The 23,061-nt window shown below is 45.8% G+C and overlaps 1 protein-coding gene across 4 annotated transcripts; it reads left to right on the plus strand.

Moving 5' to 3' along the window:
- The first annotated feature begins 491 nt into the window (after positions 1-491).
- Positions 492-22,660, plus strand: cacng8b (calcium channel, voltage-dependent, gamma subunit 8b). Of its 4 annotated transcripts, none has more exons than XM_061820111.1 (7): positions 492-623; positions 12,012-12,334; positions 14,418-14,642; positions 18,990-19,118; positions 19,391-19,474; positions 20,369-20,509; positions 21,852-22,660. In XM_061820111.1, exons 3-7 carry the CDS (start codon positions 14,420-14,422, stop codon positions 22,658-22,660), a joined length of 1,386 nt encoding a protein of 461 aa, XP_061676095.1. In that variant the 5' UTR covers positions 492-623; positions 12,012-12,334; positions 14,418-14,419. The 4 variants fall into 4 exon arrangements, with proteins under 4 accessions (XP_061676095.1, XP_061676093.1, XP_061676094.1 ...); XM_061820109.1 differs by lacking the exon at positions 492-623 and adding an exon at positions 4,321-4,434; XM_061820110.1 differs by lacking the exon at positions 492-623 and adding an exon at positions 4,330-4,442.
- Positions 22,661-23,061: the final 401 nt, after the last annotated feature.

The following is a 23,061-nucleotide window of genomic DNA, read 5'->3' on the forward strand; positions in this document are numbered from 1 at the left end:
TGCTCATTAGTTGGCCCTCCAGTGGGCAAAATGAGCAAAAACACTTTCAATGAAATATAGCCTCGATTTTCTTCTTTATTCCCAAGGGCCAGCTTGAAACCCCTGACGGCCGGTTTTGGCTCGCAAGCCATACGTTTGACACCACTTGTTTAAAAAGTTGGACAACCACTGGTGTGATGACCCGTGATGGCAACAATTGTGATTAATTGTGACATTTTGGGTACCTTTTTATAAAATAGGGCAAGTTGCTTGCTGTTGATAAACTCGCACGTTGTCAGTGACGTGTATTAGTTTGACCTCCCCCCTCCGACACATGATCATGCCTTTGTACCCCTTCCCACTGCCTGTTTTCTTGGGAAAAAATATATATATATTTGTATATAATTACTAATGAGCCAACCTTAAAGGTCTTGTTTCATTTCACAGTTGCATCGGATCAGCTTCCTCCCATCCAGCGTGTACACCGTCCCCTTGTGTTCCCTATATCTGCCCCCCACCCTCGCATGCACTCCTCTCTTCCTTGCCTCCATCATCATCATCATCATCCTCCTCCTCACCATCATCTCCTCCCTTCCTCTTGTGGAGTGCGACAAGAGGATTTGACATCCCGGAGCAACGTGCAGGTAAGCCTCCTCCAGCCTTAAAACCGCCGCAGCGTGTTTTTTTGGTTGCTTTTCGATTTGCGTCCACGCGCGCACGCGTGTAATTTGCTGTTTAAAAAAAAAAAAAAAAAACGTGCAGCTGATTGCACTGCAGATCGTCCACTTTCACTCGCACGTTGACGCTCTCCAACTTAGCCCGTCGCGGCTTGAGTGGGAAAAACATGCCCGGTGGCATAATTTCTGGACTATTTACTATAGCGCCGGGACTATAATTAGCAGCGTCTATTATGCAAATAACATCCCTATAATAGCTCAGTGTGAGCCCCCCTCACCCTCTTTCCCTCCATCCTCCTTCCCTCTTTCCCGTCTTGCATCCATGTTGTAATTGATGTAGTCATGATTTCTCATGTGTGCCTTGATCGACCATTTATAGAAATCTTGACGTGATTTGTGTGCTGCCAGGCGTCCATTTTGCCCCCTGCGCCCCCCCCCCCCCCCAACCCCGAAGAGTTGCCAGTGCAGGCAGGGTGATGATGCATGTATGTGTGGGGCTGATCCGTTAATGAATGCACCGCAGCCTGCATCACTATCCACTAGCTTTGCACGCTTGCAGCCTTCTCTGTACACTGCTTCTGAATGAGAACATAGCCTCTTGCCCCCCCCCCTCCCCACCCCCTGCAGGGCGTCGTGTTGATGATGACCCACATGATGTTCATCTGCGGCATGTTTGTCCACTAAAAGAAAAAGAACCCCCACTGTTAGCACCCATTCTTCATGTAGTTGTCATTCAAGCACATGGAGAGGATGGGAGGGATGAGGGGATGTTGCATTTGGAGTGTGCACTGCAGTATTCAGCCCCCCCCCCCCAAAAAAATAAATAAATAAATAAATAAAATGAGGAAGCTGCAGTGCTCAGGCACAACACTTAATACTGTGTGTGTGTGTGTGTGTGTGTGTGTGTGTGTGTGTGTGTGTGTGTGTGTGTTGTGTGTGTGTGTGTGTGTTATTTAATAAAACGCACCAACCATGATGACACCCATCAGGACCTGGCATGTGACCCCCACCTACCGGATGCAGGATGCATGCACCACGTTGACCGTATTTTTCCGCAAACACTCGCCGGGGATGTTCATTTACTCAACTGCAGAGGGGAGGAACCGACAGTGAGGGGGAGAAGGCCATTTATTTGTTCAAAAGTGGGGGTATATCACAAGATATGTCAAGTGGGGGGAAAAATGAAGATGGCAGTCCCGGGCTAACGCAGAGAAACGGCGATAAACAAAACCCGACTGGGTGGAGATAAAAGTCACGCGGTCGTGAGGGCGACGTCGTCGTGTCAGCACACCCCGCAGTAGAGGTGCGCGGAGTGATTTGTGTGACACGGAGGTTCGACTGACATAGCGCCTACCCGAGAGGTGCATCAGGCTGGTGAAGCAATATCTGAGCGTTTTTTATGAGTATGAGTACAGAGGTATTAAGTATCAAGGATTAAGACTTGCCAAGAGCTTTCGTTGCACAATAACTTTCCTTTAAAGTCATTTACAACAAGCAATAAGTCTCCATGACATGACATGAGATGCTGCTGTTTTGGTTAGCAACTGAGTTAGAAATGAAGTTCAAATGGGCTCAACAGTCATGATTTCAAGTCTCTGCAGTAAACATTCGCCGGCCACTTCTTTTTCTTTTTTCCTTTCGGCTTGTCCCGATTAGGGGTCACCACAGCGTGTCATCTTTTTCCATCTCGTGCATCTTCATCACTAACATCCACAGTCTTCATGTCCTCCCTCACCACATCCACCAACCTTTTCTATGGTCTTCCTCCTGCTCTTTTGCCTGGCAGCTCCATCCTCAGCACCCTTCCACCAATATACTCACTCTCTCGCCTCTGAACATGTCCAAAGTAAGTATCTGCGAGCAACAGTATGGTTTCATGCCTAGAAAGAGTACCACAGATGCATTATTTGCCGTGAGGATGCTCGTGGATCAGTACAGAGAAGGTCAGAAGGAGCTACATTGTATCTTTGTGGCTCTAGAGAAAGCCTATGACAGAGTACCAAGAGTGGAAGTGTGGTACTGCATGCGAAAGTCTGATGTGGCGGAGAACTGTGTTCGAATAGTATACGACATGTATGAGGGCAGCAGAACAGAAGTGAGATGTGCTGTAGGTGTGCCAGAAGAATTCAAGGTGGAGGTGGGAGGGCATCAGGGATCCGTGCTGATCCCCTTCCTGTTTGCAGTGGGAATGGATAGGCTGACAGATGAGGTTAGCCTGGAATCCCTTTGGACTATGATGTTCGCAGATGATTTTGTGATCTGCAGTGAAAGCAGAGAGCAGGTGAAGGAACAATTTAGAAAGATGGAGGCACGCACTGGAAAGGAGAGGAATGAAGATTAACTGACGTAAAACAGAATATATGTGCGTGAATGAGAGGGGCGGTGGGGTAGAAGAGATAGCAAGGGTGGAGGACTTCAAATACTTGGGGTCAACAATCCAGAGCAATGGTGAGTGTGGTAAGGAAGTGAAGAAACTGGTCCAAGCAGGTTGGTACATCTGGCCGCAGGTGTCTGGTGTATTATGTGACAGAAGAGTCTCCGTTAGGATGAAGGGCAAAGTCTATAAAACAGTGGTCTGAATATAACTGGACAATTTAAAGAGGTTCAGCACAAGGGCTGCGTTCCAATTATTGCCTTTCCAATCAGTTTGAAGCGACGTTGTCCACACACTTGCAAACGTGCGCCCATGTACGATCACAATAACATTGAATTACAACAACATTGAATGGATGCCTCGCCGACAGTGTCGATCAATACTGAGCGTTATTGGATGTGGTTAGAACGTGTACGTGTACCTCATGCTGTGGTCAGAAAGTGTGTTATGTCATAAGTTGCATGCCCCTTGTATTGAAACCCTCACCACGTTCTGTATGGGGCTTTTGGACAAAAGTATTGGGACACCTAGCCTTTGTGCATTTATGACGATTTCCTTTTGCGTAACGGCGCCTTTCCGAATGATTCCCGCAAAGATGGAAGTACGCAATTGTCATGTTGAGATGAATAATTGAGATCCAGCGGTAACCGAAGGATGTAGTCCAACCCCCTGATTGATGAGTGATTTGATGAAGTCGTGTGTCCCAATACTTTTGCGGACGTAGCGCGCGTGCGACCTTTCAAGACGCCGTCTGAGGATTCTGGATTGCGACCAAGTCGATGATTATACTATTAGGTGACTCATTCCAGTCAATAGTAGCCCACACGGATTTCGTATGTTTGTGGGAAAATCATTAAACACTTGATCACGAGTGAAGTTTACACAATAGGTTTCGTTGTTGTTGTTGTTTTTCACTTGTCCCCGTTGCCTCTCTTTGTCTTGTACTCCTCTCGATCTTGTCTCGTACTTTCTCTGGGGAGGAAGCAATTCTGAAGTGATCATCATATCTCCCATGTTCAGTGGACATAAAAAATTGAACCAGATAAATCGTTTCAAAACTTTTCCCACCATTCTCTATCAACACAGTTTAAAAGAATTTTTTGAGTGCGGAAGTAAAAAGGAAGAACTGTGACATTGTTTGCACAAGTGTGCACACCCTCCTATAAGTGAAGGCATGGCTGTGTTGAGAATTATCCCATGACATCCAAACACGTTAAATGAGAGTCAGCACACATGTGGCACCATTTAAACTCCCTCTTGTTAGCTCCAAATAAAGTTCAGCTGTTCTAGTAGAGATTATGACATTTTAGCAGTGCGATAGATACCTTGGCAGCCATCACGGTCTGTCACATTGCTGTGTTCGAACTGTTCCACTGAGGTTGGGACCCAAACACAAGAGTCAAAGTAAGTAAGTAAGTAAGTTTCTTTCCGCTTGTCCTCTTAGGGGTCGCCACAGCGTAACATCTCAGATGAACGCTCAGATTTGTTTGGCAAACACAAGAGTACTAAAAATGTTTTTAAAAATCATAGTTTCTTCAACTTCTTTCATGTAATGATTCACAGGATGATTCGCAGTTCATATGCGCCTGTGAATGAAAGTTAGCAGTCGCTGTCACCAAAATGCATGCGAGCAAGGAGCCTTTCAGTATATCCCCATTCTTCTCTTCTATTCTTGCCCACGTCCACTCTTTGTTGCAATCCACTTCTTTATTTCACTCTTATGCTTTCATTTTATGGTTTAATAGAAAAGATAATGTGCAAAATTCCGTATGTGCACCCACAGAATGTTATGTATTATGTATGTAATGTTAGCAGCTAGTGATACAGGTTGGAAGCAAATTATGATTATTTTTCCAAATATTAAGAACAATAGACATGTGCTGCATTCATAATTATTCACACATTCTCTACTTAATCCCTACAAAGAGATCCCTTGAATTATGGCACCACTATTTTATCACGTTCCACTGTTTATATTGCGTTGTTGATCGCTTTTGGCCATTCATATGTTTGAGAATTCACTGTGCCAGATCATTGCACTTGTCGTCACTTTAAATTGCTCTAAATTGATAGAGGGCCGGCACGGTGGATCAGCTGGAAAGCGTTGGCCTCACAGTTCTGAGGTCGCAGGTTCAATCCCGGCCCCGCCTGTGTGGAGTTTGCATGTTCTCCCCGTGCCTACGGGGGTTTCCTCCGGGCACTCCGGTTTCCTCCCACCTCCCAAAAACATGCGACATTAATTGGACTCTCTAAATTGCCCCGTCGGTTTCATTGTGAGTGTGACTGTTTGTCTCGATATGCCCTGTGATTGGCTGGCAACCAGTTCAGAGTGCCTCCTGCCCGTTGACAGCTGGGATAGGCTCCAGCACTCCCCGCGAGCCTTGTGAGGAGAAGCGGCAAAAGAAAATGGATGGATGGATGGATGGATGGATAGATGGATGTACATTTGTGCATAGTGGCTATTTGTTGTTGTACTACAGTGGCAACCGACGAGCACAGCCATATTCCTTGGGTGTCTTGTAACGTACTGAGCCAGGAAAGCTGATTGTGATTATAATTCTGAAGCCCGCAAAGGGACATCATCTTGGAGAGTACTTTTTAAGAGTGCGCTTCCGCATGTATAATCATGCTCATGCGCATGAGCGTCCGGCCGTCCTAAAGCACTATTTCGGGAGCCTCTTAGACCAAGGTGTTAGTGTCAGCGCCTCCTCGGGCGCTCGTGCTCCGACAAGCAGGGACGAGGTCACATGATGGCGGAGGTGGACACTGAAGTGCCTTTTAAAGATGACCTATTTTACCATTCTATTGTCATCTCATTTGACAGTGTTGGTGCTTTGTGGCGTTGTGTTTCTTTGTGTGTACGTGCGCGTCTTTGCTCATGTTGGTGTCGATCTACCTGAGAGTGTCTTGGCGTGGGCCCGCCTGTAGATATTTATGCGTTTGTGGAGCTTTGTGTCACGATTAGGAAGAGAAAACATTTCATTTAACAACACACACACACACACACATTTAGCTACCTATTGCCTTCACCAGCCAGACCAGATTTTCGTACTTGCATCCAATGCGGGACTTGAACCTGTAATCCTCGGATCCCTCGAGTGAGCCTGTGCAGCCCCGCTCTCTCCTCTTTAGGAACATTATCTTTTGCTATGAAATATTCACGTAACAACACTATTTTTAAAAAGCAGCGAGCCCAAGCACACCTTGTGCCTTTTCGCCTGATATTGTTGGTCACATCGGGACAGGTGCACTCGCCAAATACAAATTATTTACGTCTGCATCATGAAATTCAAATCTGCCCAAATGTATGCTTTTGCGCGTATAACTACAAGTGCAATTAAATGCATTTATGCCAGTTTGTTGTTGTTTATGATGAAAAAATGCTATTAGTTTTTTTTAATATGCTAATATTTTTTTAATAATACTGCCTCCATACAGCGCTCATCTCACAAATTTTTGAAAGTGTAAAAAAATTGCGTAAAAGATATACATTTCTGGCAAGGTGGCGCAGCTGTAAAGCGTTGCCCTCACAGTTCTGAGGTCCCGGGTTCAATCCCGGCCCCGCCTGTCTGGAGTTGGCTTGTTCTCCCCGTGCCTCCGTGGATTTTTCTCCAGGTGGGCACTCCGGTTTCCTCCCACATCCCAAAAACATGCAACATTTATTTGACACTCTAAATTGCCCCTTGGTGTGATTGCGAGTGTGACAGTTTTTCTCTGTGTGCCCTGCGATTGAGTGGCAACCAGTTCAGGGTGTACCCCGCCTCCTGCCTGTTGACAGCTGGGATAGGCTCCAGCACTCCCGTGGCCCTTGTGAGGATAAGCAGCGCAGAAAATGGATGGATGGATATACATTTCTGTCAGTGCATTTGTTTACAAGTCACAATATATTTGTATAGCTTAAAGTATAACAATATTTATTGATGTTTTTAGGACTCACTGGGTTACCTTACACTATAATATTTATACGTTAAGGCTTTTACCATAGATTATATGAGTAAGTGTGTGTCATGTTTTTTAATATGCGGAAGAAAATGTTTGAGGTTGTATTAAAATGATTATATTTCCCATAGGTCAGTTCTACACCGCTGCAGACTACAACCTGTTGTTGAGCAGACTTATTGTACTATTACAATTATTTTAGGATACAGCTTTCCTATCGGGTCTCATGATGTGCAGGTGTACCTAATGATGTGACCGGTGACTGACTGCAGCTCGGTTGCTGCATCTAAAGATTGCAGATGTGTGTCGTCTCCGCGTCGTGCATCTCTTCTGGTAGTTCGGCACATTTCTTTGGTATAAGCACGCAATTCTGATGATGAGCGGGACAGGTGAGTCTGCTTCCAGCTCAATGTTTCTCCTGAGCAGTGCAGTTTCTGTATAATGGTCCCTGGTGGCCTTTGAAGTCTTGCAGCTAATTGGACTCTTTCTGGCTTCAAGCTATCACTACAATTTTTGTGAACACGAGAAACAAATATACACACTGGCTCCTCCGAAGCTCAAAGCTCCTAAACTTGTTCAGCGGGCCCTGCGAGCCACCATCATGCCACACGTGTGTTTTGCTTCTTCTTTGGCTTCTTTTGTGATGCCTCCATAGAAGGTGCCAATAATGGCAAAGACGAACTGGCCACCCAGAAATTGCAGTACTGGGATTGACATCACTGTCCTTGTTGCCAAGTACCCATCCATCCATCCATCCATTTCCTTTCCCGCTTATCCTCACGAGGGCCACGGGAAGTGCTGGAGCCTGTCCCAGCTGTCAACGGGCAGGAGGTGGGGTACACCCTGTACTCGTTCCCAGCCAATTGCAGGGCACATGGAGACAAACAGCAGAGTATAATTTGCAACTGGCAGTCAAAGTGTTGTGACTTTACCTTCAAAGTAACGATTCCATAGTAATGTAACATTTACATTCGCCCGGTGAATGTCTCTCACGTGTGGTGCTCAATTCCACATTTCCACCTCATTTGCGTGCTTTGGGTACACCCCGAACTGGTCGCCAGCCAATCACAGGGCTCATATGAACAAACAACCATTCGCACTCACGTTCACACCTATGGACAAATTAGGATCTTTAATTAACTGCAGGTTTAAAGAATGTGGGAAACTTCGGACTTCTCAGAAAAAGGCACGGCGAGGACTTGCGAACTCAACACAGGCAAAGCTGGATTTGAAAACCGAGTCCTCAGAACTGTGAGGCAGATGAGCTAAGTGGTCATTCACTGTACCACTATCATAATTTTCGATTATAGATTTTTCTGGATTTTTGGGGTGGCCCACCACCCTATATTGCAGTAGCGTTTATCCACCCATGCACTGAGCAGCAGCTGAATCACAGCTTCACCTTCCGAACCAAAAAAAACAGGAAATCTGTGATAAGACGACAGCAGCGTTTACTGGAGGTTGATTATTTTAATATGTGCACAAATTTTATCTTGACAGAGAGCAGAAACCATTTTTGCTTCTGAGACACAGTTGTCTTTATTCACAGGGGTGAAATGAAGAGAAATGATCTGACTATTTTAGTTGTAAATAGTTTCTTTGCGTCTTTGCATCTGTATAAAAGCTTTACATGAAACCAATTTATCATTTGCACTAGTCGTAATAATTTTCAGGAGAGTCTCACAGAGCAAGACTTGGCCGTTGCCAAGAGGGGGGTGGCCAGGCCACTGCTCTGGGCGGTGACACTTGTCACCGCTCACAGCTGTTTGTCTTTGGGACTGAAATTACACCGGCATTGAAGTTGGAGTTTTTGTCACTGGCATTTGCCAGTTCGTTGTCCTGAGTTAGTGAGTTGTATTCACTGACAGTCGGGATCTTGACCGCTGAGAATAGTGTAGTGTTGAGCTATCCTCGTCACAGTGTTTCTGTGCCACCACAGTTTAGTCCTGACTTAGTTTATGTTGCATAGTCATAGTCAAGTCCTAGTTGATGTTTCCTAGTTTGTCTCCTAGTAATCAGACCTCGCTTCTTAGCGTTTTGTGCCTCTGCCTTCTCGGACTGCTTACACCATGTACAACTCTGTTCCTTGAATAAACCATGCCTGACATCATGCTCGCGTCTCGGAGTCCTGCATTTGGGTCCAGCCCAGTACCGGAGGTTCGTGACATGAATGTTGCAAGGCCCCCCTCTCTTACACACACTTTTCCAACACCCAAACTTAATTAATTTTATTTTTTTTTAATATTGCTGTTTTTGAATGTTATTTATTGTAGACAAGTAGACACGCAGGCCTCTAAAAATGCCCGGCGGGCTGGACTTTGGACGCCGTTGTTATAGCCACTCAATGGGCACATGATTAGGTACACTTGTACCTGTATTGAGAAAAAGATCTTAACAGCAATAACGTGTTTATTACAGTGACTACTGATGTGTAGTACTTTGCAGCGGTCATGTACCTGCATGATTAAGGAAACCAAAATATACACCTCTCAGCGTAATGCAGTGCACATCTACTACTCTGCAATCTAAAACCGTAAGAAGAAGAAGAAGAACACCGTTAAGTCATAATTTCCTGACAGTGCCGATTGAAACAGAGCAATATTGTAATGGTAATTTGTACTTTTTCACACAGCCCTTTCAAAGGATTTTGACAAAGGAAGGTAGAGATTTGGCCCATTAGTGCAAAGATACCAAGCAATTAAATTAGAGGCAGCAATTGTTTGCACTCCTTTGTTCTCCAAGTGTCTTGATTGGACCACGTGGACCAACACAGTGTCAACACTGGAAGCTAAAGGGCGGAATGACTCTAGCACGACTTGCTGCATCTCGTCGTCTGAATAGAGGAGCGTGAGGGGGGGGGGGTGCAGAGAGGACCGACCCGACATTGTTACCATGGTAACGTAGAAAGTATAGATCAGCATAGAGTGAGGGAACTGGGGGGGGGGCAAATAAGAGCGTGGGGAAAAATTAAAAGGTGTTGGAGGGGCAACATATTTCAAGTCGTTGTAGTAAGCGTGAGTTGATGCTCAATCAACGTGTGTGTGTGTGTGTGTGTGTGTGTGGTGTGTGTGTGTGTGTGTGTGTGTGTGTGTGTGTGTGTGTGTGCGTCTGTGTGACGACTGCGACACAGATGCTCTCAAGCGGCGCATGTGCAGTGGCTAAAACGCACGACTGGCACGGAGGAGACGCATCCTGCAGTGTTGTTTTGTTTTTTGTTTTGTCCCCCACCCCTCTCAGTAAAACCCCCAAGAAAATGCAAGCATTAGACACAGCAACGCAAACACACACACACCAAGCAGACATGAAGCCGTGTTAATATTTGATGACGCAATATGGCACCGGGAGCAAAATAGGTTACATCCCATTTGCATTGCAAGCCCCCCCCCCCCCCACCTCCTTCTCCTGCTCATACAGAGATGCAACGAAAGACTGCGTGTTTCCTCCTTGCTGCATTGGAAACTGTTGAATCGCAGCCACGTATCCCCCCCCCCCCGCCCCCCCAGACGTCCTCCTCATATTCGTATTGCTCTGTCCTGCCTCCTTATTATGTAAACTGTCAAGCGACGCCGCTGCAGCGTAGCTTAGTTATACATCGTGGATGCAAACAACACGTGTGTGCGTGTTTGTGTGTAGAATACCACGACCTTCCGACTTTATGACCATACAGTCGCTCCCCGAGGAATATACACATCTAAAAAGGCCCACACTATCTCCAAGGCCTCCCAGAAAGGCTCACACATGTGTGCGACCTTTAGCGTAACCTAACTTATTCCCCTCCGTAAAAGTCCCTTGTGTAGAAGAAGATCATAATTGCCATTTAATTATCAGCATTTCCCATTTCCTGCCAATAATTAACAGAGAGCGGCGCGACGAGCGAGTGCAGGAGAGCGTGAAAGGACGAGAGGGCGAGATAAAAAAAAAAAAAAGAAGCATTGCGGTACTTAAATTGGTATTTTGGATTTCGCCGGGAGAAGGATTTGAGCAATCTGCGTGACTACAGTGAAACCTACAAGGTTGAAGTTTTGCAGGATGGACTTACACCTGATGTTTTAATATTAAAATTGTGCTTCTTAGGTTAACTGAAGACTCTAAATTACCCATTGGTGCGATGTGAGTGAAAATGGTTATTTTGTCTATGCTATATGTGACCTGTGATCGACTGGCGACCAGTTCAGGGTGTACCCAGCCTCCCGCGACCACAGTGAGGATAAGCGGCTAAGAAAATCGATGGATGGATGGATGGATGATTTTGCACCTTTACACATCGTGTCTGACAGGCAGATGGAAACCAGGTGCAAAGCAATGCCAACGTAGCTCTAGCAAACCGAGGGAGAGCTGAGAGAACTATTCTGCTTTTTTAAACGTTTTGAAATGCTTGAAACAAAAACAACAAAGTTTAGACATATTGTCTATTCATCACTTAAAAATGTAGCTTGTGAATTCTCCAAGGGCTGACTTTGAGAAGGACTTGTGTATCGTATCAGCCATGACAAAACTCCTTTCAACTTTGCAGTACCTCGCATCTGGGTCATTGCAGCACACGGTGAAAAGTGGCGCTGGCCTCCACCAGAGCAGTTTTTCGGAGGGACTGTCCCAAGTTTTAAATGCAATGTTACGCGGGATGGGGAAATACTTGTACAGTACATCCAATAGCTACACTCAGTGTGAATTACGGTAAATCAAAGAAAATGTGGTTTATACGTAATACCGGATAACCCCAAATTTGTAACCTCTGTTTGCTTTTTCCTCTCAGATTTCCAATTCCACCACTTCAAAGTTCATTTTGCATTTGCGGGACTTTCCCAAATGTTCTTCAGTGGCAAAAACTTTCCCTTAAATAAAGGATACATCATCTATTTCAGATGAATTATTCAAGCAAAAATGTCGAATGGCCACCACACACTCACAGTTTACAGATGAATTCGCCGTGATGATCAATTGAAGGGTTGAGGAAATGATGCGCTCGTGTTTTCATCCGAAATGGGGCCCTGTCCGATTCAATCTGCATATTAAAACGGCCCATTCGTTATTTGTGTGTGCAGCAGCTGAGCAGCGATGATGGCCCCTTTGGTGCCGGCTTCCTGCTAGCGGAGGAGCGAGCGAAGGGGAACGGGACCGGCGTCCAAGACTCAACCTCAGCTGGCACCGGCGAAACCAGTGAGAAAGAGCGAAGGAACATCAGAGAGGGAGAGAGAGAGGGAGTGCTCAGAGGAGAGGGAGAGAGAGAAATAGAGAGAGAAAGAGAAGGTGGGGGGGCTGAGAACAGTCGATGGATGCTGTCCGGATTGAAGGGGCAGCACGTTCTTCACTGACGAGGAAGGGAAAGATTTCAAAATTGAGTCGAAGGACAGAAACTCGCCATCAGGTAAGTCGAAACTGACGCAGAGCGGTTTGGTTTTTCACCATTTGTAAGCATCATTTTAACACATAATGGAAAAAAACAAAAAACATTCAAGTCTGGAAGGGTTTTGGACAACACTCTTCTGTCAGATTTGCAAGATATTTTTTTTTTCACTTTACTGGAACTTAAAGAGCAAATACAGAAAAAATAATCATTTAAGGACAGCAAAATTAATCATTCAAGGACAGCCTGACAAAATGTGTCGTTAAACACAAATTTGTTTATTGTTTGCTTGTAAAAGTTGTTTTCAGGACTTCAAATCCAAATTTACACTTACAAATGATCACATTGAATCCCAATTTCTTGGATGCAAGTTCGATTATTGGAGACTATCAGATAAAAAAAAAAGTACACGAATGGAAAAAGAGAGACTTCCAAGTGATGCAGCGACCAAAACGGGAAGTTTGCGAGGTTACGCGAAAACTACATTACCCTGAGCCACTAAACATTGAGATTGGCTGTGACGCGGTCCATTACATTTTATTATATTTATGGATCAAGGTACAGTTCAAGGAATTCAGCTTGACTATTAGTCCACGCAGCACGGTGGCTCAGCTGGTAAAGGGTTGGCCTCACAGTTCTGAGGACCTGGGGTCAATCCTGGCCCTCCATCTGTGGTGTTTGCATGTTCTCCCCGTGCCTGCGTGGGTTTTCTCCGGGCACTCCGGTTTCCTCCCACATCCCAAAATCATGCAACATTAATTGGACACTCTAAATTGCCCGTAGGTGTGATTGTGAGTGCGGCTGTTTCCATGTGCCCTGCGATTGGCCGGCAACCAGCTCAGGGTGAACCCCGCCTGCTGCCCATTGACGATTGGGATAGGCTCCAGCACTCCCCGCGACCCTCATGTGGATAAGCGGCAAAACAAAATGGATGGATATTACAGTCCACCTGATGGGGGCCACTAGAGCAGCAGTATTGCCAAGTACATCAAACAAATCGGGTTGATTTGTTCACATCTCGCAACATCACAACACTAGATCCTTTTCGATTGGGCAGGTGTGCCAAGTGGTGCAATGTTTGACCGAATCTCCATGACAGCAAAAATGACACAAAAACGGGAAGAGACTGACTTTATTTACAATCTTTAGCCCTGAAGCTGTTTTCTCGGCGTCCCATTGACTGACTATTTTTGTGGTGAAAATATCTTGTAAATTTCCCACACCACAGAGGGGACAGTGTTATTAACAAGCTTGCCAATATTAAATGATTAAAAAAGTAGTGGATAGCAAGTATATAAAATGAGGCTTCAAAATTACATATTACAAAAAAGCTTTCTCATCACTGCACTCAAATTTGTGGGTGTATCCACTGAACATGTGGAACAACGCCTAGCTTAAAATTGGATGCTACTTTGTCCAGCTTCTTTCTCATATTTACACATCCCTGCATATTTGAGTCATGGAAACATAGTAAAGCTTCCGGTGGCTGGGATATAGCCCACCTGCCTGAGTGTGTATGTTATTTTATGCATTCCTCCCCATTCTTGCCTTCCAAGCTCGAAGGGGAGCAGGGTGTCAGGGCGTTATGAATATGGAGTAGGCGGGCAGGGTGCGATCCGTAGTGTCTCACATCACTTCTGGCTTGTTAAGCGGCGTCAGCACAGTCATCCAAAGTCTCCTTCCAAGGACACATCATCATATAGTGGCACTTCTGCCCCTCCCTCCTGTGCTCACCTGCGTGACTGCTGTGTTTTTTAATGAAGTGCGGCCCGCTGAGGTTAAACAAGTCTTTATGTGGGATGATTTCTCCGTTCTTTTCCATTTTCTCTGAGGTACCGGCAACGTATTGTGGCATAGGCCTTTTTTTTTTTTTCCAAGTCTTGCTGAATTTTTTCAAGGTCCATTGCAGTCCCTGATGGGTCAAATGGGGGAAGGGGTTGCTGAGTCCGAGAGACTCAAACTTTCAGCGGATGCTTGGACGTTCCCTTCCGACCGGTCACATTTTCATCCTATTCTAATGCATCGTCTCACGACTACCTGATTTTCAGGCCGCCGTGGCAGCCAGGTACCAAATGTAAACATAGCTTTACTTTTATTTGCAAAGGCATGGTGTGTGAGAAGGGGATCCAGATCCTCCTCACCACCGTGGGGGCATTCGCTGCCTTCGGCCTGATGACGGTGGCCATAGGGACGGACTACTGGCTGTACTCCCGTGCCCTCATCTGCAACAGCACGGCCAACGTCACCCAGGACGACCCTCATAACAAGGACAAGAAGGACCCGGGGGCGCTCACCCACTCTGGACTCTGGAGGATATGCTGCCTCGAAGGTACAAAAACTGGCGTATCTTGAGTTTCTTTACAAGGGAAAGGCTAGCTGCACATTAGTGACAATTTGGCAGACTTTTCTGTGATTAACTGGACCTCTCGGTGCAATAAATCCTGAATAAATAAATCCTGTAACGTGCGTATGAGAACTTTGGTGGCAGAAAGACGATCTAAACAGATGCCTGCTCAGACACATCCAGGTCCGGCGCAGTAGATACACCGTTGGTCTAACGTGATTTTGGTGGATTCGATCTGTCTGCAGGCAACTGATATCAGTTCCGTGGACATTTGTGGTGGATGTCAGACATCTACCTTTCATAAACAAGTGAATATTGGTCATCGAACCCTCTGAATCATTGTCGGTATGCTTGTAGTTCTGTGTATGACTTTCAGTACACTAATAGCGCAGCACATTTAAAGGGAATGAGTGAAGCCAATTTATTCATGTGATCACGCTACAGCCAGGTGGTGGGCTGGCTCACGAAATTACCAACTCTTCTTCATGCAGACTTACGCCGTGTGTCACACCAGATTTATGCTGCTCACGAAAAATATTGAGAGTCTGTGTTTGCGAGAACGTTGCCTGGTCGCTGTTTCGCCACGTGACATTTTTAATTCCAGGAAACACCAACATTATTCACACTGTTTTACTCAAGGAGGGAAGCGCTAATTAGTTTTTGTTTCCCTTCGTTTGTGTCATCCTCTTAAAGACCCACAGTGGTCACAACAGCTAGAATCTGCTTTCCTGCTGTTTGTTTTCAACACAGCGCAATATTGTAATAGCTCTAATTATCGTCACTATGAGCAAAGCACGCATCAACCTCCTCGACCATGCCGTTGTGACAAGAAGCCATTTTAAACAATTAAGGGATAATTACATGATAGCGAAGCCCGACCCTCTCTCCAAACAATCCATTAATCATTGTGCCAGCACTGGCTGCCACCGTTTAGCCAAGTGGCTGAACAAAAGTTCTGCCTTCAGTCCAGACCCCAGGAAGAGCCGTTTGTGTAACTTCCATTGTGAGCTTCTGACTGCAACACTCACAAAACTCAACGATGTACACAGGGATGGGATAAGCAACAAATAGACAAAGTGTTGGTATATTTCTGCTCATAAATACACATAAAACTTTCATCTTATCAGTTCAAGCTATTGGCTCGTTGAGCAATGCTATTTTTTTTTCCTGCTCTTTTATTTTGGAGAGGGGGGGGGGGCAGTTGGTTTGGTCTGTTATGAAAACCAAAATCAACCAATCCAGAACCAAAGTTGGCATGACTCAAAACAAACTTGGAAATTGTTCATTTCCCTCTTCTTCAGTTCAGGGTCCGGTTACCGGTACGCTGTTTGCGCTCTTTGTCCTCACTCGTAAAGCAATATAGCGCACTGATACAACAAATGTGTCCCGGTAGTAATACCCCTTTTGTAAACTACCGTGCTTAGCTAGAAATTAACTAGTAGGCATGTGTCACCTCCTGGACCCTACTAGTGGCACTAAAATGCCCACTGGTAATTTGACTTCACTAGTAACATGTACTTGCCCTACAAGTATGCCAAAGTTGTTAGACTAGTATATAGTACTGGAATTACTGGTAAAGTAATTTTCTTTCGGCTTGTCCCTTTCGGGGTCGCCACAGCGTGTCATCTCAGACGAACGCACATACGTTTGGCACAATTTTTTCGCCGGATGCCCTTCTACTAGTGTGCCCTTTACTAGTGTGTTAAATTGCCTAAACATTGATCCAACGAATCTGTCAAAAAAAAAAAATCACTAAACATTTTTTTCCATAAATGACAAAAAGGTGGACCTGTTGATTTGGTCCACACACAACCGAGTTTGGGTTCTATGGTTATAGCTGATGAATTCCAAATATAGGCCGAGCATTCTTTTAGCACAATGGCCTTGAAATAGTTTCACATGATGGCAAGACGACAACAGCCATTGTTGTTCTCTCAGAACTTGAATTTTTATAAACATCCATTTTTAGCACTACGCAGGCGGGAAAAAAGGTCTTAATTTCGTGATGAAAATGTTTCTTTGTCACTATACACAGCTTTGTTTGTGTCCATTTTCACCCAAATCGTTTCCGGTTCAATTGTGTTGAAAGACGGCCCGCAAAAAGTTTGCTGTGTACCACGATGTTTGTCCAATCATTGTAGTGTTTGGCGTTCCTGCAAGTACGTCGACATTACACAGTGATGTCAGTGAATGTGACGTGTACCTGGAGGATTGTGGAGCGAAGCGACAATGAAGTTTGGTCGGTCGGCTCAGTGGTCTTAGACAAAAACACTCCAGGTGCCATCGTGGATGTGCTCATAGTGGGATTGGACACCATGCGTTGCTGGATTAGTCGATGGGGAATCACAGGGTTAGGGTTAGAACATAGAGTGTGCTTTTTGAAAAAAATAAAATAAAATCCAGATGTCTCTTGCTTATGGCTATTGTCGCCATGAAACTGTGTACAAGGTCAGATTTTTCCTTTCTGTCATCTGCCATGATGTCACACTTTTCGTAGTAAAGGCTATCTACTCAAACCAAACCTGATTAGGGTTTTCCAAAGCAATGGCGGCTTAATCCAGCCTGGTCTCCAAGCGAAACAGCCAATTAGAGATAAGATCTCGTCCTCGCAGCACCTTCACTCCTCCTGCAAACGTCACAGTTGCGCTCGGTCCTTTCCTCTCCCGTTTCGAGTCTTTCGCCTCCCAGGTTGGGTGGCGGTAAAGCCGACAGCGCCTTGGCGGGGCTTCCAGGTCAACTGTCTTCCGTTCAGCCGAGCGAGATGCTCAGCGGCCACGCAGGCATGCGGTCAGATGCGGCTAAACTGCAAGAAAATATGCCCACGGTGTGCTGCAGCTGCAGCTTCCGCTGCGTCTTTCGGCGCCGACACTCGACTGGCACAGAGCAAAGAAGCCAATAGGAGCCTTTAGTTTTCTTTTTATGTATCCGACGCTACGCTGAATTTAGGGGAAGACGTTCACGTTTAGCAGGCTGCTCAAGGAATCGTCGAGTACTACGGTGGATTGAATAATTTAATTGTGCACTTTGTTTTGCTTACACGCAATTGAATGAAAACAGCGGGAAGGGTGCTCAAGGACATGACTTGAAAACAAACGGGCAGTCTCTTCTGAAAGTGTTCTCTAATTCCAAATTGGGTTGATGTTACAGGACACAAATTTCGCAAGGGGTGTCAAAATCATTTTTGTCAAGGGTCATATCCTAGTTATGATTTCCCTTACACACACACAGACACAAAAAAAGTGATGACCAGCAGGTTAGGGATGTGCTGTTTACATGCTACTGAAAGTAGCGATTTCCGGCGTTGCGTCGTCTGCTAGCCAGAAGCTGAGCTGCGCTGTTTGTTTATGGACAGGCCGTGTGATGAGAAGGCAGTGCAGTCCGTAGTACTACCAATGGTACATGAAAGAATCATTGAACTAAATAAAAATTGACATTTGAATTATAAAGTAACGATCTTGTTTGCTTGTAGCCTTGTCCACTGCCTGTTTAAACTTTCATGGACTGTACTTTCATGTACATTAGTTCTTTTTACGATTTATGTACTTTCTGTGCAGTACATTTTTACTTTTCAAGTACAATACATTTTTAATTATAGTTCAGTTGCCTTTAACATTTAAATGCAGTACAATCGTTTGCATTTTATAGTCAACTGTTTTTAAATATTCAAAGTGCAATAGGTATTAAGTCTATGTAAAACATACAATATGTTTTTTTTTAACTTTTATATCCAATATGTTTGAATTTGAATCTTAATTTAAATGTTGTTTTTTTTTTTTCATTTATACATATTCAGGAATCATGTTAATCTTCAAACTGTCCATAATGTTACAGTGGCTTACAATAGTACATTTTTATTGTTATTGGTGAACAGATGTGACTACTACATTACTGTATTTCAATGTTGGTTTTTGCGGTGGTACTTGGGGAACTAAGTATATTTCTGCAGTACTTGATGTAACAAGTTTGAGAACAATGGCCTTAAACAGATTTGAACCTTACAAATGCAATTTTGAAACATTTGAACCTGTAGAAAATGTAGAGTTTATATTTATTGTAGTGTCTGTTAACATTCATGTGCCATTAAGAGGCCGGGGCTGGTGGGATGGCGTGTGATGTCGGAGAATCATCTTGTGCGTGTCTGGGCGTGAGCTGTGGTCAGCAGCAGCTTCTGCACGAGCCTACGCAGCGTTTTGATGTTCTCCAGTCATTTAATAAATGGATAAAAAGCGCATCTGCGACTCTAACTAGGCATTACAATACAGTAAGAAAAAAAATTATACTCAATATCGTGTGTGACTGCGCTGATGTGTGCCTCCATCTGCTTCTTCACAGAGCAACATTGCGGAGTGAGAAAGGGAGGCGGCCACTCATCCCACGTGTGTCCATCTGTCCCTCCGTCTGTGTGTCTTCATTCCACCACTCCATCTTATCTCACAATCATCAGCCGTGTCATCATCATGCGTGTGTGTGATGTCTGCACACTTGTATGTATTTACTAACACGACGCGAGCACGTGCGTGTCATCAACACCCCAAACAAGAACCGTCGGCTGCGCTTTTTGATCTGTATGCTGAGCAGACGCTGACGCTGATGTCGGTCCTTTTTGGCTCTCGGGAGGGACGCCCGCTGTTCTCCGTTTGTCGCAGTTGTCTTTATAACTTCTTGTTCTCATGCTTGTGCGCGCTCATCACTTTTTTCTCTCCCTCTCACACGCTTTCTCTCTCGCGTCTCAGGAGTAAAGCGGGGAGTGTGTTCTCAGATCAATCACTTCCCAGAGGATGCGGACTTTGACCATGACGGGGCCGAGTACGTCCTACGTGAGTCAAACTGATGCCGTTCCGACGTCGTTGTTGTTTTTCTATTGCCGCAGTGAAGAAGCAAACACGTGACGCTGTGTACTAAAAGTCGTGAGATAGATATGATGCGGCCTAGTTCACGCTAAATGCCCCGCAAGGAAGTGTTTGTGTTCTATGATCTGCTGCACGTGTGCACACAAGATTGTTTATAGTGTTGCACGGGCATCTTGTTGGCATTTCGCTGGCATTTTATCTCCCGTGGCCCAGTTGTCTTAGGTGTGTACGTGTGTGTGTGTGTGTGTGTGCGTGTGTGCGTGTGTGCGTGTGTGCGTGTGTGTGGTGTGTGCGTGTGTGCGTGTGTGCGTGTGTGCGTGTGTGTGTGTGTGTGTGTGTGTGTGTGTGCGTGTGTGTGTGTCTGTGTCCGTCTGTGTGTGTGTGTGCGTGTTTAGTGGATGCACGCATATGTTCTCATGATGCATTTACATGCAACATACCTGAAATGGGGCCTCACAGTTCTGAGGACCCGGGTTCGATCCCGGACCCCGCCTGTGTAGAGTTTGCATGTTCTCCCCGTGCCTGCGTGGTTTTTCTCCAGGTGGGCACTCCGGTTTCCTCCCACATCCCCAAAATATGCAACATTAATTGGACAATCTAAATTGCCCCCAGGTGTGATTGTGAGTGTGGCTGTTTGTCTCCATGTGGCCTGCGATTGGCTGGCAACCAGTTCAGGGTGTACCCCGCCTCCTGCCCGTTGACAGCTGGGATAGGCTCCAGAACTCCCCGTGACCCTTGTGAGGATAAGCGGCCAAGAAAATGGATGAATGGATACCTAAAATGATGGTGATAAAGAAGCGATTACTTGTAGAGTAATTTCTGTGTGGCTATTGGCTAACCACTTTTTCTTTGGCTTTGCAGGTGTGGTGAGGGCTTCCAACATCTTCCCGATCCTCAGTGCCATCCTGCTGCTATTGGGAGGCGTGTGCATTGCTGCTAGCCGTTTCTATCGGAGCAAGCGGAACATCATCCTGGGGGCGGGGATTCTGTTTGTGGCTGCAGGTAACGTTGAGACGTTATTTACAGTAAGTAATAAACAAGTAATAGTAAACGAGTAATAAAAGGACCCTGTTGCCTCAACCTGCTTTTGAGGGATGGGATGTCACCCACAAAGTGACTCAACTGCCTTGTGTTTAATTTACCAAATGGCAAAATGCTAAATGTTATATACCTTCTTTGGAGGGGATAGCGACTTGAGGTCCACGGACAAAAAAAACAGCAGTGTTCAGGTCATTCTGTATTTAATAAGGGTACCCGCTTATGTTGTATGTTGCCACACTGAGAAAAAGCAGTGCCAACGCCCATATCATTGCGTTTACACAAATCGCTTATCTACGATGTCTCCGTGTGAGACCATTGCGTGGCATTTAAAGGGGAAATCCAGTGCTTGGCACGAACAGTGTATCCAATAGGTCATGTAATATGTACTCTATTTTGACAATGTGATGTTAAATCCTCTCTCTTTTATTCATGTTTTGAGAAGATATTTATCGACAATTATGAATTTTCAGGGGTGCTGCCGTTTTCGCAAGTCACATGACTTACGTGCGCTGATGTGACGTGGAAAGTGCCGCACCAAAGGCTCGATTACATTGTGCCCAGTGCTGATTTCTCGGATTTATCCTCATCTGATGAAGAAATAGCAGTATCGGTAAGACGGAGGAATACTTCCATACAGATTTGAACCTGTGGCTGTAAATAATGTGGAATATTTGGATGGTTCTTCGGGTGGAATGACGCCGGAGTCTGACTACTTGGAGGCCTACGCGCAGGATGCTCGTCAGACTCCGCGTCAGTCCCGTCTGAAGAACCATCCGCGTCTGTCATACAGGTTCAAATCTGTATGGAAGTATTGCTCCATCTTCCCAATCAACCGATACTGCTATTTCTTCATCAAATGAGGATAAATGCGAGAAATCAGCGCTGGGCATAAACGGTGTCCCATGTAATGCAGCCTTTGGTGCGGCACCTTACACGTCACATCCGCGCACGTAAGTCATGTGACTCTGTGGCAGCGTCCCTGTAAATTCGTAATTGTCGATAAAAATCTTCACAAAACACTATTAAATGAGAGAGGATTTAACATCACATTGTCAAAATAGAGTACATATTTCATGCGCTATTGTTCATGCAAGGCACTGTATTTCCCGAGAAGAGCCGTTTCATTTGGACAGGGTTGAAGTCAGCTGTGGACAAACCCACACGAGCCCAAATGTTGTGAATGAAATTACCACCACAAGGTCTAACCTACCTCCTTGCAGAGTCTATGCGATTCACACTACTCACGGAAATAGAACCCGATAAGTGTGTGAATGTAAATCGCGGTACTGTTGTGCTCTCTCAGGTTTGAGCAACATCATCGGAGTCATCGTGTACATCTCGGCAGCCCTGGGCGACATCTCTCCCAAGAAGGACGAAGACAAGAAGTGGCAGTACTCATACGGTTGGTCCTTCTATTTCGGCGGTCTGTCTTTCATCATGGCCGAAATGGTGGGCGTGCTGGCGGTCAACATCTACATCGAGAAGAACAAGGAGCTGCGGTGCCGCTCTCGCACCGACATCTTCAAGAGCACCACGCACGCCATGCTGCGCCTACCCAGCTACCGCTTCCGTCGCAGGTCCCGCTCTTCGTCGCGTTCCACCGACCCCTCCCGCTCCCGAGACCCTTCGCCGGTGGGGGGCGGCGTGGGAAAGAACTTCGGTCTGCCCCCGTCGGCGCTTCTCTCCCAGGGCCCCATCTCGGTGTCCACGCTGCCCAACCCGCACTCGCGCTCCCACGCGGCCTTGGCAGGAGGCGACATCTCGCTCTACACGCTGTCCCGCGACTCCAAGATGGGGATTCTGCCGCCGATGTACGGTACGGTGGATCGGGCCACGCTCTACCAGCTCCACAACTGCTTCCCCAAGGATGGCGTCGGGGGAGGCGGCGGCGGGGGCGTGATGATGAGCGGCACGTTGCCCTCGCTCAAGTCCCACAACCCTTCCAACTCTTCCAACTCCAACGTGCCGATGTCCAACTCGGTGGGCTCCGGACCGCCCGCCTTCACCTCGTCCACGGTGGACAGGGAGCGAGGGATGGGCACTCTGGACAGGCTGAAGGGAGACAGAGAGAGCAACTCCAACACCCTCAATAGGAAGACCACACCTGTGTGAGGGGGTCTTGGGTGCGGGGGGGGGGGGGGGGGGGGGGCAACGAGTAGCGATCGTGGAGTACAGCGGAAATGTTAATCTCTCCGACAAGGAGAGTGCAGTAGTATCAGAACGATAATAACAACAACAATGAACTCTCACAACAAAACTATTTTGATATTTCCACACGCTAGAAATGATTTATTTTGTTAACGATCAACATGCAAACTAACCTTGGGCTACTATGAAAATTGTTACCTTGTGCAATATTACCACTAATTTACCAGATCTGCGTCAGCGTCAATTGTTGTTGTGATTATTCTTTGCGTCACAAACCATTCGTGGCCGATCTCGAATCTTGAACCATGAATCGAAGCAAGCGAGTCGAAAGAGAGAACACTGTGGCAACTTCGTTGAGCAATTAT

The sequence above is a fragment of the Syngnathoides biaculeatus genome, chromosome 5, assembly GCF_019802595.1.
Source record: "Syngnathoides biaculeatus isolate LvHL_M chromosome 5, ASM1980259v1, whole genome shotgun sequence".
NCBI classification, from domain to species: Eukaryota; Metazoa; Chordata; class Actinopteri; order Syngnathiformes; family Syngnathidae; genus Syngnathoides; species Syngnathoides biaculeatus.

What these genes read in the sequence shown, in the direction of transcription:
- cacng8b (XM_061820111.1), top strand. Translation starts at nt 14,420, where the DNA reads ATGGTGTGTGAGAAGGGGATCCAGATCCTCCTCACCACCGTGGGGGCA. An exon ending in CGGGGCCGAGTACGTCCTAC is followed by an intron (nt 19,475 to 20,368) that starts GTGAGTCAAACT and finishes TTGGCTTTGCAG; the next exon opens with GTGTGGTGAGGGCTTCCAAC. An exon ending in GATTCTGTTTGTGGCTGCAG is followed by an intron (nt 20,510 to 21,851) that starts GTAACGTTGAGA and finishes GTGCTCTCTCAG; the next exon opens with GTTTGAGCAACATCATCGGA.